This window comes from Amblyomma americanum, chromosome 9 (assembly GCF_052857255.1).
Source record: "Amblyomma americanum isolate KBUSLIRL-KWMA chromosome 9, ASM5285725v1, whole genome shotgun sequence".
NCBI classification, from domain to species: domain Eukaryota; kingdom Metazoa; phylum Arthropoda; class Arachnida; order Ixodida; family Ixodidae; genus Amblyomma; species Amblyomma americanum.
In genome coordinates this window covers 112,484,064-112,499,815 of record NC_135505.1, presented here as the reverse complement: position 1 = coordinate 112,499,815, position 15,752 = coordinate 112,484,064, and the positions used below count along the sequence as shown (strand labels likewise).

At 45.7% G+C, this 15,752-nt stretch overlaps 1 protein-coding gene across 1 annotated transcript; it reads right to left on the bottom strand.

Moving 5' to 3' along the window:
• Positions 1-399: 399 nt before the first annotated feature.
• On the bottom strand, positions 400-3,261 carry LOC144103597 (TNF receptor-associated factor 6-like). Its single transcript, XM_077636272.1, has 2 exons — positions 2,992-3,261; positions 400-1,482 (listed from the first exon to the last, which is right to left on the bottom strand). Exons 1-2 carry the CDS (start codon positions 3,259-3,261, stop codon positions 400-402), a joined length of 1,353 nt encoding a protein of 450 aa, XP_077492398.1.
• Positions 3,262-15,752: the final 12,491 nt, after the last annotated feature.

The following is a 15,752-nucleotide window of genomic DNA, read 5'->3' as shown; positions in this document are numbered from 1 at the left end:
TCATAAAGTTTCTCTATGGCAGCTGCTTTGGCATAGCAACTGCGCTCTTTGTGATTCGCTGTGCACTGTCCTTGTTGGCTTGTGCAGTCTACATTCTGATTGTCAGAAGAGCATCCGGCAGCAGGGATCTCAGGAGCAAGAAAAAATATAAACACTCGTGACTAAGTACAAAATTTTAATAGTGACATTACATTCATTGCCGATCTAGATTGTTGAAAATGCGACAATCCAATAATTGTATTCAACAGTTAGCGACAGAGAACGTCCAGAAACTGGGAATTAGATTTGAATAGTTGTGAAAGAGCCTCATAAAATTTTATCAGTGTTAACTGCATTTAATCGACGGATGTCTTTTTCCAGGAACTCCCATCCCTTAAAATATTTTCGTCCTTTTGCCAATTACGGAAGCAACTCGAACATCACACGCATCTGATCATTTTCCACGTAGCCGTCTTTGAAAAGATTTACGACGTTGATTGAGTCTAGAGCACAAGCGCAACCAGCGTTACTGCATGCTGTTGGCCTTTGAAGGCACGCGCTAGACCTACCACCGCTGACCTGAACCATGCAGTCTTTCCCTCCCTTCGGATGGATCACGCCCAAATTGATCCTGGGCTGGAATGGCCACTGCAGGACGTCGTCTATGGTGCCCTTATACAGGCGCAGCAACGGATCCAGTTTTAGGCATTCGCCGTCTTTTCTGAAGGCAACGCCAGGTGACAAGTGGTAGCCACGCAAATAGACCAGCTCACCCTCATAACAAGCCCTGCCGGTCTTCATCGCTGTCTGCAGAAGCGACTTGACATCTTTTACAGAAAACACGCAAAGCGTCTTGCCTAGTTCACTGTTTCGCGGAATGCTCTTCATGTGGTCGTCTACCTTCTGAATAAATTCATTCTTTTCTTGCACTGCAGCTTTCACTGCTTCGATGGCACTTGCACACTCTGACAACTTGTCTACAGTTTTCCTCGCTGCATTGCCTATTTCATCCTTCACAATTTTCCCCATGAACAAAACACCTTTTAGTTCCTGGTTGGAGCCGCTCACTTTAGACATGATTCGTGCGAAACTGTCATGGCGTTCCCCAATTTCAGCGCTAGCTTCATGTTCTCGAGTTTCTTTGAAGCTATTTATCGCATGGGAAATCTCGTTCAGTCGCTCCCCGTGTGCACTAATCTGAGAAATTATCTGCCTGAGGAACTCCTTGACTTCCACAACCTCTGCTCCAAATGTGCCCTTCAGAGAACAATCAAAACATGTGGCGTTCTTGAAATCTGGGTGTCCTTCGCAGTCAGATTTGGTAGCCATTGCCGAGTTGCAATAGCAATCTTTCAGGTGCGGGACCACATTGCAACAGGGAACGGTGGCAGAGCACTTGGGACAGCGAACATAGTGGTGTCCACAATCCTGGTGGAAATGTTGGGCGATCCGCGAAGCAGGTGCCACATAGTCGCAGCCTGTTCCTTGGTTCCAGCACTTGACCTGCAAAGATAATGCAGCCCGTTTGATTTAATACCCATCACATACAGATTGTTTTCTTTTAATCTTCACACAATTATTAGAAATAAACTTCTTGAATTAGAAGAGGGCTTGTTCGGCATAGCATTTTCAGCAGTGCAGTAATTCTGAATACGACTAAGATGTGCTAACTAGCAGGCTGGTTAACTAATGTTGAATGATTAACTTTCTAACTATTACTGTTAGGCTACTTAATTATTAAGAGGCGTGTAGTACACCGCAATTAGTATCCACATCAGTTTTCAGAATTTGGAAACGTGAAGATGACATGAGCCCCTCGCACAGCGGCTTTCCTGTAATGTCGTTCAACGAGGAAACCCAGTGCATATATACCCCATCTCATCCGTTCCTTGCAGCTCTAGGGTAGGCAGAGACGCCGCGGTGGCTCAGTGGTTGTGGTGCTCGGCTGCTGGCCCAAAAGACGCGAGTTCGATCCCGGAAGCGGCAGTCGAATTTCGATGGAGGTGAAACTCTGGAGGCCCGTGTACTGTGCGATGTGAGTGCACGTTAAAGAACCCCTAGGTCGCCGAAATTTGTGGAGCCTTTCACTACGGCGTCCCTCATTGTCTGAGTCACTTTGGTACGTTATACTCCATAAACCAAACCTCCTCATCCAATAAAAAGAGAGAATTAAATGTTTGCCTCTGCTACTTGTAATCTGCTTGCAGCGTACAAAGATATGATTAGAAAAAAAAAGCCTAAATCACGCGCCCTACGCTTCATAAGCGTATGCACGTGAATTTTGCGCGATGTTGCGCTATTTGTCACATTTGTATTTTTAGTTCAGCGTATTCAAACGGAGGTGCAACGATAATCTCAGGTGAGTGGCGCCATGTAGTTGTTAGAATGAGAACCATTTTTTTTCAACAAAACGACGCTTCTCTTAAGACTAGAGGCGGAGGAATCGTCGCTCGAAATAAAAGCTGCGACTTAGTCGCTCGTATGTTTTGTTATAGGCAAGATGAGACGAAGCGAAAGCCATTTTTTTCTTCAACAAAACGACGCTTCTCTTAAGACTAGAGGCGGAGGAATCGTCGCTCGAAATAAAAGCTGCGACTTAGTCGCTCGTATGTTTTGTTATAGGCTAGATGAGACGAAGCGAAAGCCTAGTGGCCCATTTATGGCCAGTGAACGTGCTTAAAATGTCAGTAACAACGAGGAAATTATTCCAGGGTGAGGGGTCCTGCTTCGAAGGAGGCCGCCATTTTGGAAACTGCGTTTGAACGTATACGCAAGAGTCGCGCACGCTGAACTCGGGACATTGCGTATGTAACGCGAGCGTACGTCAAGGCCCGATATGGAAGTGTTTGGCGCATTCCCACTTCAAAGGACACTATCTCATAGAGCCATATGCCTATTTCACACTGGCGCTACATTATGCAGCGTCGGGACGTCGCCTGTGCACTCATAGCAGCCTTGGTGATGGTGCAAAGAACTACCGATAGATGGAGCAGACATTCAGTACTCGCTCACCTCTCTCCTGAAAACGTCGTCTGCGCGGAGCTCCCTCCAATCGACGTCTTCGTCCTGGCCCTCGTAGCCGTCTAGCGGACAGACGTGCAGACCTGCTTCAGCGCACTGCCCGTAGCACGGCTCGCACAGCGTGTGGGCGCATGGAAGCAGAGCTGTCTTCGGGCGTACCAATCCACAGGCACTGCAAACCCTGTTGGGTGGAAGAGGCTTGAGGAAGTACAGGGGCCTCCAGTCCAGCTCGGTGGAAAATCCCACAAGCGTGTGCTGCATGGTTCGGGGCAGCGTTGTTCAACGCCAACGCAAGGTTGTATTGAATATGAAGGACTGCAGCATACGTCCGTCAAAGCACGCCCTTATCTCCTCTGTTCTTCGCCCGTTGTCAGAGCGACGGTGCTGATATGTCCTCTTCTTGTCGGCAGTCGCATAGTTGAGCGCGTGGCGCGCTAGGAGCCAGTAATCAGTTCAGCTGCGTCTTGCAGCTTGTTTACTTCTAAAGGCCGCTTTACGATAGTTCTTTTTTTTAGCATGCGCACGCGTCCTTGCGACCGTACGCACGGGCCGAACAATTCGGCGCATGAGCGCATGTGCCCGGGCTTACAAAATTGTTCAGCATAAACTTTTGGACGCACGGCCGGATGGTCACATCACGCTATTGGCTGATGTCCCGTGACGTGCCAGTATAATAATAATAATTGGTTTTTGGGAAAAGAAAATGGCGCAGTATCTGTGTCGTATATCGTTGGACACCTGAACCGCGCCGTAAGGGAAGGGTAAAGGAGGGAGTGAAAGAAGAAAGGAAGAGAGAGGTGCTGTAGTGGAGGGCTCCGGAAAAATTTCGACCACCTGGGGATCTTTAACGTGCACTGACATCGCACAGCACACGGGTGCATTAGCGTTTTGCCTCCATAAAAACGCAGCCGCCGCGGTCTGGTTCGAACCCGGGACTTCCGGATTAGTAGTCGAGCTCCCTAACCACTAAGCCACCGCGGCGGGTCCGTGACGTGCCAGTGGTGCCAGGCCGCGCGTCCTCAGCTCGCGAAGTGGAGTAAGAAACCAGGCCTAGTAGGTAGTATCTGTGGCGAGAAGCACATAATATTGGCTGCATGTGAGCATTGCGAGTGTTGAGAGCGACTTCAAGCTTCTCCGTGTGCAACAGCGGCAAGCGGAAGTTTCCCCCAAGTTCTTGCCGTCTACACTCAGTTGACCGAGCGGCCTTCAAATGTACGCTGTTTACGCAAGGCGTAACAGTGCCGGTGTCGCGAAGTGTTTATTTGCAGCCATTTGTGAGAGTTACAAGTGTTCTTTATTCGCGCGAGGGTCTTCACGAACAGCAGCGAAAAGCAGCTCCCCAGGGGGAATTTCCTGTGCATACAGCACGCTTCACAGCGCAGTGACAAGTGTCAGTGTACTAAAAGCGATTGCAGTAGCAACGACTGCTTTTGCGTAAGTCAGTGATTTCGTCTGCAAGTATGATTACGTTTGAAAAACTTACTACGCACGCATTGTTTTCCGAATGCTGAAATGAACTTAGAGCTGTAGAGCAGATACTGGTTGGGGTTTACGCGCGTGCACTGCGTTTGAGAACTGGAGTGACTATGACATAAGGAAATGAACTTCGAGCTCTGCAGCGAGTCACATTCGTTGCAGCGGTTCGTTGCTACGGCGTGGCCACCCCCGATATCTATCGTATAGTTCGTGTGTACTGCGCTAGACCATTGCCGTGAGTGCGACGAGACCATTCTGAAACTTGCGTATGCGAAATGGCCTCGGCTGCACAGCCGTTGGGATGTTTTCTGCCGGGACTACAGGAATGTCGCCAGCATTCTGCGGCATTGTGCTCCGTAAAGTGCAATTAGCGACTATGAGTGGCCGGACTACGATGGTATGCCGGAGGCACTGTGAAATCTCCGTGAAGACATCGGTGTTCATGGCAGCTCTGACATCTGGAGCGTCTTTTTTTTATTTCCTGCCGGCTGCGCGGGGCCAAATCTGCAATAGATATTTGCCTGACAAATTGAATGAATCCAACTTCCCCTGCATGTGTTCATGGTCTGAGCCAAAGCAGTAGTGTTAAGTTTGGCTTGTAAAAAGTTATCACCAAAACAGGGAAAACTTCTGTACGAACAGAAATCATTGTCGCAAATCATTCACCGGTGTTTCATAATGCACAAGTCTGTAATATGTGCCGACTAGTGCGGCTCTTTTTCATGAGTATTTCATTTTATCTGATGCAAAAAAAACCACAGCTGATGGATATTCTTCTCAAAGCAAGCAACCCATATACAACGGTGCCTTCTTAATCTTAACAGTTTGGTTCCGAATCAGATCTGTACGTACAGAGTTTTCCATACTAGTCATCATGATTAAAATATGAATAGCATTTTCAGTAAACTGCTGTGATTATAATTATTTTTTCTGAGCAGCCTGGAGTGAAGTTGCATTTTAGACAAATACTTGCAATACTAAGTGCACAAACGCGGTTGCCATGGCCATTGGTAAAATGCGGCGATCTCGAAGTACTCCGTGAGCCATGAGAGTCTGGATAGAAACTGTACTCTTTGAATCACCGCCTGATGCCAAATTTGTTGTTGCTTTCACTACACTGCTGTCGCCGAGGTTCTCAACAAGTTGGCTTTATTCGGGTCGAGCAGTTGTTAACTAGCGCTGCCTAAGTAAGCTGTGCTAGAAGAGGAAAATATGCAGCGCAAAAAAAAAAAACGCTTTGACGACAGAAGAAAGACAAACACAAGCGTTGACACTACCAATGAAAACTGTTTTATTTGCGCGTGCAATAAATACCGTCGAAGGAAGGAAAGATAAAACACCAAGTGATTTAAAAGGATGAAATACAAAAGGAAACCAAAAAATGTTGGACACCAATCTGGGAAAGCAAACTCAAGATTTCAGATATGACAATCACTTCTTGCGGATGGCGATCGATGGTGTGCTGACGCAGGTCTCCCCCCTTTTGTCGATGAAGAATGCCTGGAAGATTTATCTCGCTCCTTTCTCTTTGTACCTACGTAAAATGCGCGTTTCGTGCAGCTTCGGTTTACACTTTTTTTTTTCTGTTGCATATTTCCCTCTTCTGTGATCAACCAACAGACCCAAGTTGCCACACTTCATCAGTAACCTGTACCAGCTTGTGTGAGACATTCTTCAAGCCTATGTCATCAATCTGTTGCGTTCACTTACCTGTGACTACCTGCAGTGAACATTATTTGCCTGCTGGATGAAGGCGATGGCGGTCATATGAGAATGTATTTGTCAGAGATGTAGAATGCTTCCTAGATTTCCTTCTCCTTCTTTGCATTTGCTGCATTTCTAAATTTGTTTGCTTGAATGTAGATGCTTGTTTGCACCTTCCACAATGCTCAGCTGTAGGTTTCTGTGGACACACATCTGTTCACATTTGTCGCATGGCTGTGACAGGGCCATATTTGTGTGTATTGCTAAAACCACGTTAACAAGGTTTATTTTGATTTTTCAAAATGTGTTATGCGCTATTGCACTGTGGTTGACCCTGCAATGCTGACGCTGAGCCGTTTCTTAATGTCCTACAGTGCTGGTGGAGCCATCGACCTGTCGATGTTGAGATCACATTTAATTTCAACCCATTTCCTGACTGCTTGGATTGTATTTGCAGATTCCCTGCTTTGCACCTGTGCTAAGTTCTCCTCGTGCCCGACATGCTTTAGCTCGAGTAGTTTTTTCTTCTTGCCGTGTGCTCTGTTTAAAATAAGCATTAAATTAGTGTTGCAAGTAAACACATGTGAGATTATAACAAAAATGTTATCCTGTCAGCAAGACCTTAATTAATTAACTTATGCAGTGAACAAAGTACGCCAGGAAATGAGTCGCCGAGCCTTTCAGTGCCAATGATTTTCACAACAGAAAGAGGAGTGCTTTGTCAGTTAGAAAGTGCAAGTGGAGAGAGTCTGCATGCCTCTAAGTTCAAGGTTTAACAAAAACTGCATGCTATGCTGCAAGTGGTATGAGGGCAATTCTAGGGAGCAACAGCCATATGATTCAGTCAGTATTTGTCGTCAAACACTTCTAACAGTCTCCGCGCTGTATTATAGTATTTGGTTACCACAGTTCAGACGTTCCCATTGCAGTCCGTATAACATGACAAAAATATGCGGGTCCCAATGGGCTTTGTGCATATAAGTCCTGTCTGTTGTCCAAACAGCACCGCAGCGGTGGCCAAGTGATTGAGCATCCACCTCGCATACGGGAGGTGCGGGATTCGATACCCAGCGCCGCCGGGTACCCACCGGTGATACAATGGGTACAAGCTTTCTCCTGGTCTGGTACTTGGCTTATTTAGGATGAAAAGCTTGGAAAATGGGCCTTTGGCCCCACCTTGAAAAATCTAAAATACCTTGTGCCATGGCACTCTTGGCCATAGATGCCCTTGCGCCATAAAAATCCATAATCATCATTGTCCAAACAGCAAGTTTTCATGTTGACAATACATGCATGCTTTGATAATGTTTCATCCCCAGAAAAACTGTCCATAATTCAAGCCATCATATTACAGGGTGGATATTAACGAGGCATGGCTGCATACAGCAGAATGTGGTAATTTTTTTAGTTCTGATAATGACGCAAGCACCAAATCATTGCATCATTTCTATGACTAGCATGGATTCCTAATCGTGAAAGACACTATGAACTCTCACAGTGATAAATTGTTGTGGCACATTAAATTGTTCCTTCCAAACAGGTACGCTTTTTGAAAACGATTCCTGTGATAGCCAACTTTTCGTTCTTCGTGACACACAATTTCACTCTTTGAAATAGGTTGGCGCCAGAAAAGAACGCAAGCCGAGAGAACGATGACACGACACAGAAAAGCTCTGCTAACGCTTTTCTACGTAGTGTCGTCGTTCTCTCGGCTTGTGTTCGTCTTTTGAAAGAACGAACGAATGTTTGAAAGAATGTCTAACCAACTAGCCCAGTACCAAGTTTTACTGAGGTAAAATGCATGTATGGCGCTTTACTAAGTACTAAGCAACCACTTTGTTTTCATTCATACGGGCACTTTCAGCATTTTTCGGAGTGGTACAGATGACATGCCAGCTTGTGTCTGCATGTGTCACCATTGACTGGCTCTGAGCGCAACTCTCCAGGCTTGTTTTCACTGCTGCATTCCAGCTTGTTCAATTTTCATTGCAATATGAACTAAGGAATAACTGCTGAAATAAAACTGGTCGCCCGCTGTCACTGTGATAAACAAAACAAAAAACAAAGCTGTGAATTTAAGCGCAGAGATGAATGGCTTGGCCCCTTTAATTGGCACCACGCTGTGTTATTTCAATTTGGTTTTTCTAACGGACCGAATGAAATTACAGAGAGAAATCAGTGCTGTTGCACGGTCACTGTTCTGTGAAATGCACAACTGCGGCAGGTACAGCTGATTTTACATATTCGAAATAATAATAATAATAATAATAATAATAATAATAATAATAATAATAATAATAATAATAATAATAATAATAATAATAATAAAATAATAATAATAATAATAATAATAATAATAATAATAATAATAATAATAATAATCTATCAATCAATCAATCAATCAATCAATCTTTATTTTTTCGGTGCCCAGGAACAACCCAAAGGTCTTGGTGCTGGTACACCATTCACACGCACAAAATGTACATTTATTTCACTACAAAGGAAGACACTCAGGGGAGGTAATGCAGCAGTCAAGGCGATAGAAAAAAAAAGACATATAAACTAGGCGTGACAGCAAGCATGAAGCAAAAAAGCGGAAACAGCGGTAAATGAAAACAGCTAGAACAGGCAAGAGACATATAAATAACTAATGAAACAATAAACAAAGAGAATGAACACAAGAACGACCGATAACAGCCAAGTACAGCATATATCAAAATACAAACAAGAATAAAGCCAATACTAATATGAACGAATAAGAGATCTCTGAAATACAAGCTAGAAATACAATCATACACAATAAGAAATGTAATTAGTGAACGCGTTACAGACAATCAGGCGTGAGTACACAGTATTAAAGAAATAATATTAATGAAAATAAGTACACGTGATGTACAATTAAGGAGAGAAAAAAACAATATAATACCGGTGCAAACGCACAAGTGTAGTAAAGACAAAATGCATGAAAGGGGAAGTTATAATATCTATTTTCATCGGGATGATGAAGGAGGTTGTGAGTAAAAGCTGCTCGTAAACGGCAGCTTGACAAAGGCCCACAGCCTCCCTCCACAGGGCAACAACAGCAAAGCAAAGACACTCACAAATATACATATAGTCGCTTCGCTATTTCGTAGAGCCAGAAATAAGGGGATCAAAACATGAAATAGGAACAAAGAAAATAGAACAACAATCAAAACAATAAATACAGAGGGTACAAAGCAGTACAATTAACACAGGATTAAATATAGATATTCTAGGAATACAGGTGCACTTTCTAACAATGAATGCAGTCAAGCTGTCGTAAATCATGTTTAGATATTATAAGCAGGTCAGTCCCGGATTTTTTATAGCTGTTTAATAGTGTTGTAAGTGTCAAGGATAATTTTTTCATTGCGTAGTTGGTTCTAGGAGTTGGAACAATCCACTCTTCTTTATGAAGGGTAGGGTAACACACAGTGCTCTTTTCCAGCAATGACAACTGATGCAGAGATTCAAGATGATATTTTAGTTAGCGCTGGAATGCAAGTGCTAGCTAATAATAGTAAAGGCTGAATACTGGTATTATGTTTGCTTTGGGGAAAAGACCTTGCGAGTGACCGTTGTTTGCTATATTAAAAAGTATTCTGATAAGCTTTTTAGAAGTATAAAGAACTTTTGCAAATTTTTATACGTGGTTGTGCCCCATACCAGGAAACAGTGATAAAATGAGAGCAAAACAGGGAATTATAAAGAAGGATCTTTACTTGATGCGGGAGATATGATCTGTAATGGAAAATAATGCCAGCTGCTCGAGCTCAGTTAAAGCAGCATGAATGGGACTATCCCATAGCATGCTCCAAGAAAATGTAACACCTAGAATTTTAATATTATTTGTGATTTCTATTGGTGCACTACCATAACTTAAGCTTACATGAGAATTTAACTGCCTAGATTTAGGCCTAAATATTACAGCTTTTGTCTTATTAACATTTATGTTTAAATGATTCACTATTGACCACGTTTTAAGCTTGGTAAGGAGAAAATCCGCATCATTGTGTTAGATATGGAAATCTTGAGCAGATAAAAATACACTAGCGTCGTCGGCATACAAAACGTATTTAGGCTTAGTAGAGAGGTTAGTAAAATCATTGATGTAGACGGTAAAAAGAACCGGACCAAGAATTCTGCCCTGAGGAACACCTTTAACTATAGATTTTAAATCAGAGTGGTACGTTTCGATTTGAACGCACTGCTGTCGAAAACTGAGATATTATTTGATAAGTGCAAGAAAATGTCCTCGGATTCCATACATTTCCAGTTTCTTCAGCAAAGTGGAGCGATGAATACAATCGAATGCTTTAGAAAAGTCGACATAAATGCCTAGTATAAAGTTCTTGTTTTCAAATTCGGACAAAATAAAATCTTTCTGTTCCAGCAAAGCTAATTCTATCGATTTGTTCTTCCTAAATCCATATTGTGGCTCTGAAATAAGCTTGTGTAAATCAAAGAACGAGCAAAGATTATAATGGACAAGCTTCTCCAAGCCTTTTGAAAATATGGGTAAATGCCATACCCATACTGTGATTACTGGGAATGTCATAATTTTCTCGTGTATTTGGGTTCCTCTTCCACAGCAGTGTGCTAAAATATATAAGTTTTAATGAATGCATAATTCAGACACAGACTTCTTGTATGGGTGAATAGATAAGTGTTTTTTTGCAATAACAGTTAAGTGGAGAGACAGCAAGGAGGCCTGTTTACTTGACAGCGACAACCAACGTTTACACATGACAATTATAGTGTGCATGGATTAAAGAAAAACCTACAATATAAAGGCAATTATAATACATGTAAAAAGACTGCAGTGTGCTAGTTTGAATAACTGATGATTTAGCCTGTGCCTTATCTCAGCTATGTAAATTTCCTTGTTATAATTACAAACGATCGAATATGTACTTCTAGCCTACCTAGTTCTATAGTCCCGTGTGCTTGGCTTCGAGAATTCGCGGTACGAATCGCGTCGTCGTTCTGAAATCGTTTTTGAAAGTTTGGGTATAGCGTAACTTTCAATGGGGGCACTCTTCAAGTATTAGGGGGAAAAATCTTAGATCGTAGTTAGAGCGGTTGCTTATATGTGTGGTCTTCAGCGGAGTCTACACGAGTAGCGGTCGAACGATTTGCGTCACGATCGCGGTGTGATGCCTTTCTTCGCTTTCTGAACTAGAAATAGCTCAAATGTTAATCGTTTCCCGCGACGCTGTTTTAGAACCTCACCTGCTGCGTTGCAAAGTTTGTTGCGACTTCGTTCGCGGGAGTCAGGGTCGGCCGCACCGAGGTCCATGGCTATCACAGCCGATGACGATTTTACCTTCAACGAAAAATCTCACAGCTAAACATATCAATGTGTGGGTATTCGTAAGGCAAGGTATCTTCGTGTTTTGCTACGGCACATGCTTGTGCTGCTGCACGGGCGGCACTGACGAGCCCGCCAATCAAAACGCCGTAGTCGTTCGCTCGGTCGTGTGCTGCAAACTTGATCGTACAATACCTCATCCGCCTCGCGCCCTCACGCAGCCGCGCGAATAGTCGGAAGGACGCGCGGGCATGCGGCAAATGAACGATCGTACAGCAGCCTTAAAGCCAGAGCGCTAGTGCCACCATTTCGAAAAAATTGACAGGCGTCATCGTTGGCGCCCGTTTGCAGCCTGGCAGCCGGAGCCACCTATAGGTTAGCCACATAGGTCACATGATCTTGTGGCGTCGTCACAACCTGCCCAACAGATCTCGAACAACCTGATTACTGTGGCAGGCGGGTGTTGCCTGAGGTAGGCCTTGAAGGAGGGAGAAAGTGCTTTTGCTCACTCTGAACGAATGAATGGGCCATCGGTGATTAAGATGAATACGAGTTTATAGCTATTGAATACATCCTTATCTATATAATAAACCCATCGGTGAAGAGGTCTATCATGTGCAATAGCGATAAGCAGCCAGGGGTGACATTTGAATCAACGCTGAAGTCTTCCGTTTTTCTTTTTTTGAAGCGAACGCTTCACTGCGCTAGGTTTTCAAGAGGGCAGCGTCAGTGCAGCCACGTGATAGGTGTCACGTGGTCTCACGTGGCAGGTCATGTGACCTACTGACGTCATCACCATCTGCCCACCGTGGCAGGTGGCAACTGCCCCATCGGGATTTTCATCGACGCTTTACAGACAATCCGCTCGGCAGTGTGTGTGGCGTTTGTGACCGTAGCCACGCAAAGGAAGCTCTCGCTTCTCGCCAGGGTTAACCAAGGTTTAAGCCACAGCTAATTTTTTTCATCAGTCAGCAAAAGCAATGAAAAAGGTGAAGACAAAATCGTTATGGGGGCAGGGGAGTAATGACATTACCTTTTTTCATTTCCACCGCTACGCGCCTATGGCATGTCTAACATGTTTTTTTTTTTTCAGCGGCTGTATCGGAATGGGTGATTTCCTCCCTATCCTCTCTTCCGGTCCCCTCTCCTCTTTCATTACATTTCTCCATTCTGCCTGCTATCCTTTATTTCCGCTGCCCCAGCTCAGGTGCTTCAGTATCAATGGCAGATGCCGGGGCTAGCAAAAATCTTTTCCTTCCTTTTTACTATTATTTTTAATAAAACCACTACCACCACCACCACGCTTTATGCACTGGTAGTCAACCAGAACAGGGACACTCACATGTATGTCCTTTACGAATCAAGAACACGTGAACGTGGATGTAACTCTGGACGCAGCAGACAGGGATTCATAGCTGGTACATATATGTGCTCGGCAAAGTGGTAGGACAATAAACGCCATAGTCTCATAGAGTGCGGGAAACAAATACCCTCAGCAGCGCAGTAAGAGAGTCGGAGAAGCTACGAGAGCAGTTGCTGTAGCTTTCACGCCAGCTTGTTCGTGCGTAAGCGTGCGTGACGTGACCGCCGAGACGGGGGTGATTAAAGAGAGGTAGAGGGAACACGTGCACTTGCATGGACGTTTAAACGACATGGATTCCCAAACCAAGTTTAGCGTCGATAGGGGTGGCTCCCTGGCCTTACGGGGCTGGGATCTATGGGCTCTCACACATGTGGCGAGGGTTCCTTGTCACCGGAGCTATCTGCTGCTAAACCGTCGTCGTGGCTACAGATGACGCGGTTTTTGCCACCGAGCGTTCTTACCCTCAAGCTTTCCTCTCCTATCTCTATCAACTCTCCTGCTGTCTGCACATGGCAGCGATTGTAGATCAGCTTGAGCCCGTGGGCAGGCCAGTGATCTTTGCTCTTCAATTTTCCCGCGGTCGCAACAAAAAAACAACAACAACCCATTTTGGCTACTCGAACTGAGTTTTATAAAGACGGGAAAGTTAATACCTGAAAAGCATTATTCGCTCATGTGGTGCGAAGTTCTCCCAAGACAATTCAATCTCCACAGTGCGCACTACTGGAACGCGACGGAGCTTCACAGGCTTCTAAAATCGAAGCACCAAGTGCAGTGCTGTTTCTATATCATCTGGCTCACCTACTGAGTCCGAGTACCCGGGTTCGAAACAGGCCGCGGCGGCCGCGTTTCGATGGAGGCGAAACGCAAAAGGCGCCCGTGTGCTGTCCGATGTCAGTGCACGTTAATGATCGCACGGTGGTCTAAATTACCAAGGAGCCCTCCAATACGGCACCCCTTTCTTCATTCACTCCCTCCTTTATCCTTTCCCTTACGGCGCGGTTCGGGTGTGCACCTAGATTTTTGAGGCAGTTAGTGCGCCATTTCTTCTCAGAAAGCAATTTTCATTAGATTTTCTGTGAGATTTTTTTATTGGTTTTTGGGGAAAGGAAATGGCGCAGTATCTGTCTCATATATCGTTGGACACCTGAACCGCGCCGTAAGAAAAGGGATAAAGGAGGGAGTGAAAGAAGAAAGGAAGAAAGAGGTGCCGTAGTGGAGGGCTCCGGAATAATTTCGACCACCTGGGGATCTTTAACGTGCACTGACATCGCACAGCACACGGGCGCCTTAGCGTTTTTCCTCGAACTATCCATTATTCGCCCATGTTTTTACGCAACAGCGCATACAGCTAGTTCAATCGAAAAGCAGTCGGCGTAGTCAGCGCCGCGTGTCGGAAATAATGGTTTGGATTATGGGGGCTGCGTTTTTATGGAGGAAAAACGCTAAGGCGCCAGTGTGCTGTGCGATGTCGGTGCACGTTAAAGATCCCCAGGGGGTCGAAATTATTCCGGAGCCCTCCACTACGGCACCTATTCTTCCTTTCTTCTTTCACTCCCTCCTTTATCCCTTCCCTTACGGCGCGGTTCAGGTGTCCAAAGATATATGAGACAGATACTGCGCCATATTTACTTTCCCCAAAAACCAATTATTATTATTATATTGTTATGAAGACGAAGAAGAGGGCAGTGGCGCGGGACGGAGTGCTCGCGCTAGGCCCTTGAGCCATTAAATCATATCTTCATTCTGTCATCATGTCGTGCCTTCCTTGGCTTGCCAACACGTAACATTTGGTGGAGGTGCTGGGTACTCATCGTCATCCTAGTCCCCGGAGCATCGCCGCCTTCTGCTCGCCTTCGTCGTCGGCCGAGGGGACCTGGGCTCCGCCGCCCGGCTCAACCCCAGCTCGAAATGACCAGAACCGACCAGCCGCTTTCCCCCGCCCCGTCCCCAGCCCCGAACACAAGACACGACGACCAGGACCTGACGTACGATGACCCGACTATGACCCGAACCAAGACGGCACCCCCGCCCAGGCTGTGCGGCGATCCCTCAACCCTTGACCTTCGGCAGTGGGTGACCGACCGCTGGACCTGAAGCTCCGGGGGCAACCGTCCACCAGATCATCTGCTTCATCTTTGTGGCAAGCCTTTCATCTTCTTCTATCCTTCCTGATCATCCTCATCGTCACCTCATCACTCGTAACTCAAGCAATCGATCGGGACGATCGCTCGGAGGACCGGGGTCAATGTTACGTGTTGGCAAGCCAAGGAAGGCACGACATGATGACAGAATGAAGATATGATTTAATGGCTCAAGGGCCTAGCGCGAGCACTCCGTCCCGCGCCACTGCCCTCTTCTTCGTCTTCATAACAATAATATGGGGATTTAAGTCCCAAAGCAAATCAGCCTATGAGGGACGCCATAGTGAAGGGACTCGCGGGTAATCTTTACCGACTCGCGGGGGGCCTGCAGGAACATCGAAAGGGGCTTTATTCCCTATTTGGCATACCGATTTCTTCAACATATATAGTAAATATCTCGGGGCTCCCGCGTCCCGCACAATAGTATGAACTCCCGCGCACACGGGTCTCGAGGGCAACGAAGCGGCCGACGCCGCTGCCCGCGCGCTCACTGTCCGGGCATCACCCTCGCCTCCCACCAATGCGGACTCCGACCCTAATCCGGCTTTTACCTTCAAGGAAATCACCAATTCGGCCGCGCAATCTTTCCTAAGCCCTGCAAGGGCCTCACGAAGGCGGAGGAACACTTACTCCTTCGCCATTATACTAAAACACTTCTGTGCCCGGCAGTCATCAAACATTTCGACCCTGCGTGCACAGACGATTGCCTGCACTGCAGGGAAAAGCCTTCGGA

Bases quoted from the DNA above. Each gene is read 5' to 3' on its own strand.
- LOC144103597 (XM_077636272.1), bottom strand. From the start codon at position 3,261: ATGCAGCACACGCTTGTGGGATTTTCCACCGAGCTGGACTGGAGGCCC. The intron at 1,483-2,991 runs GTGAGCGAGTAC...TTATCTTTGCAG, and splicing joins ACGACGTTTTCAGGAGAGAG to GTCAAGTGCTGGAACCAAGG.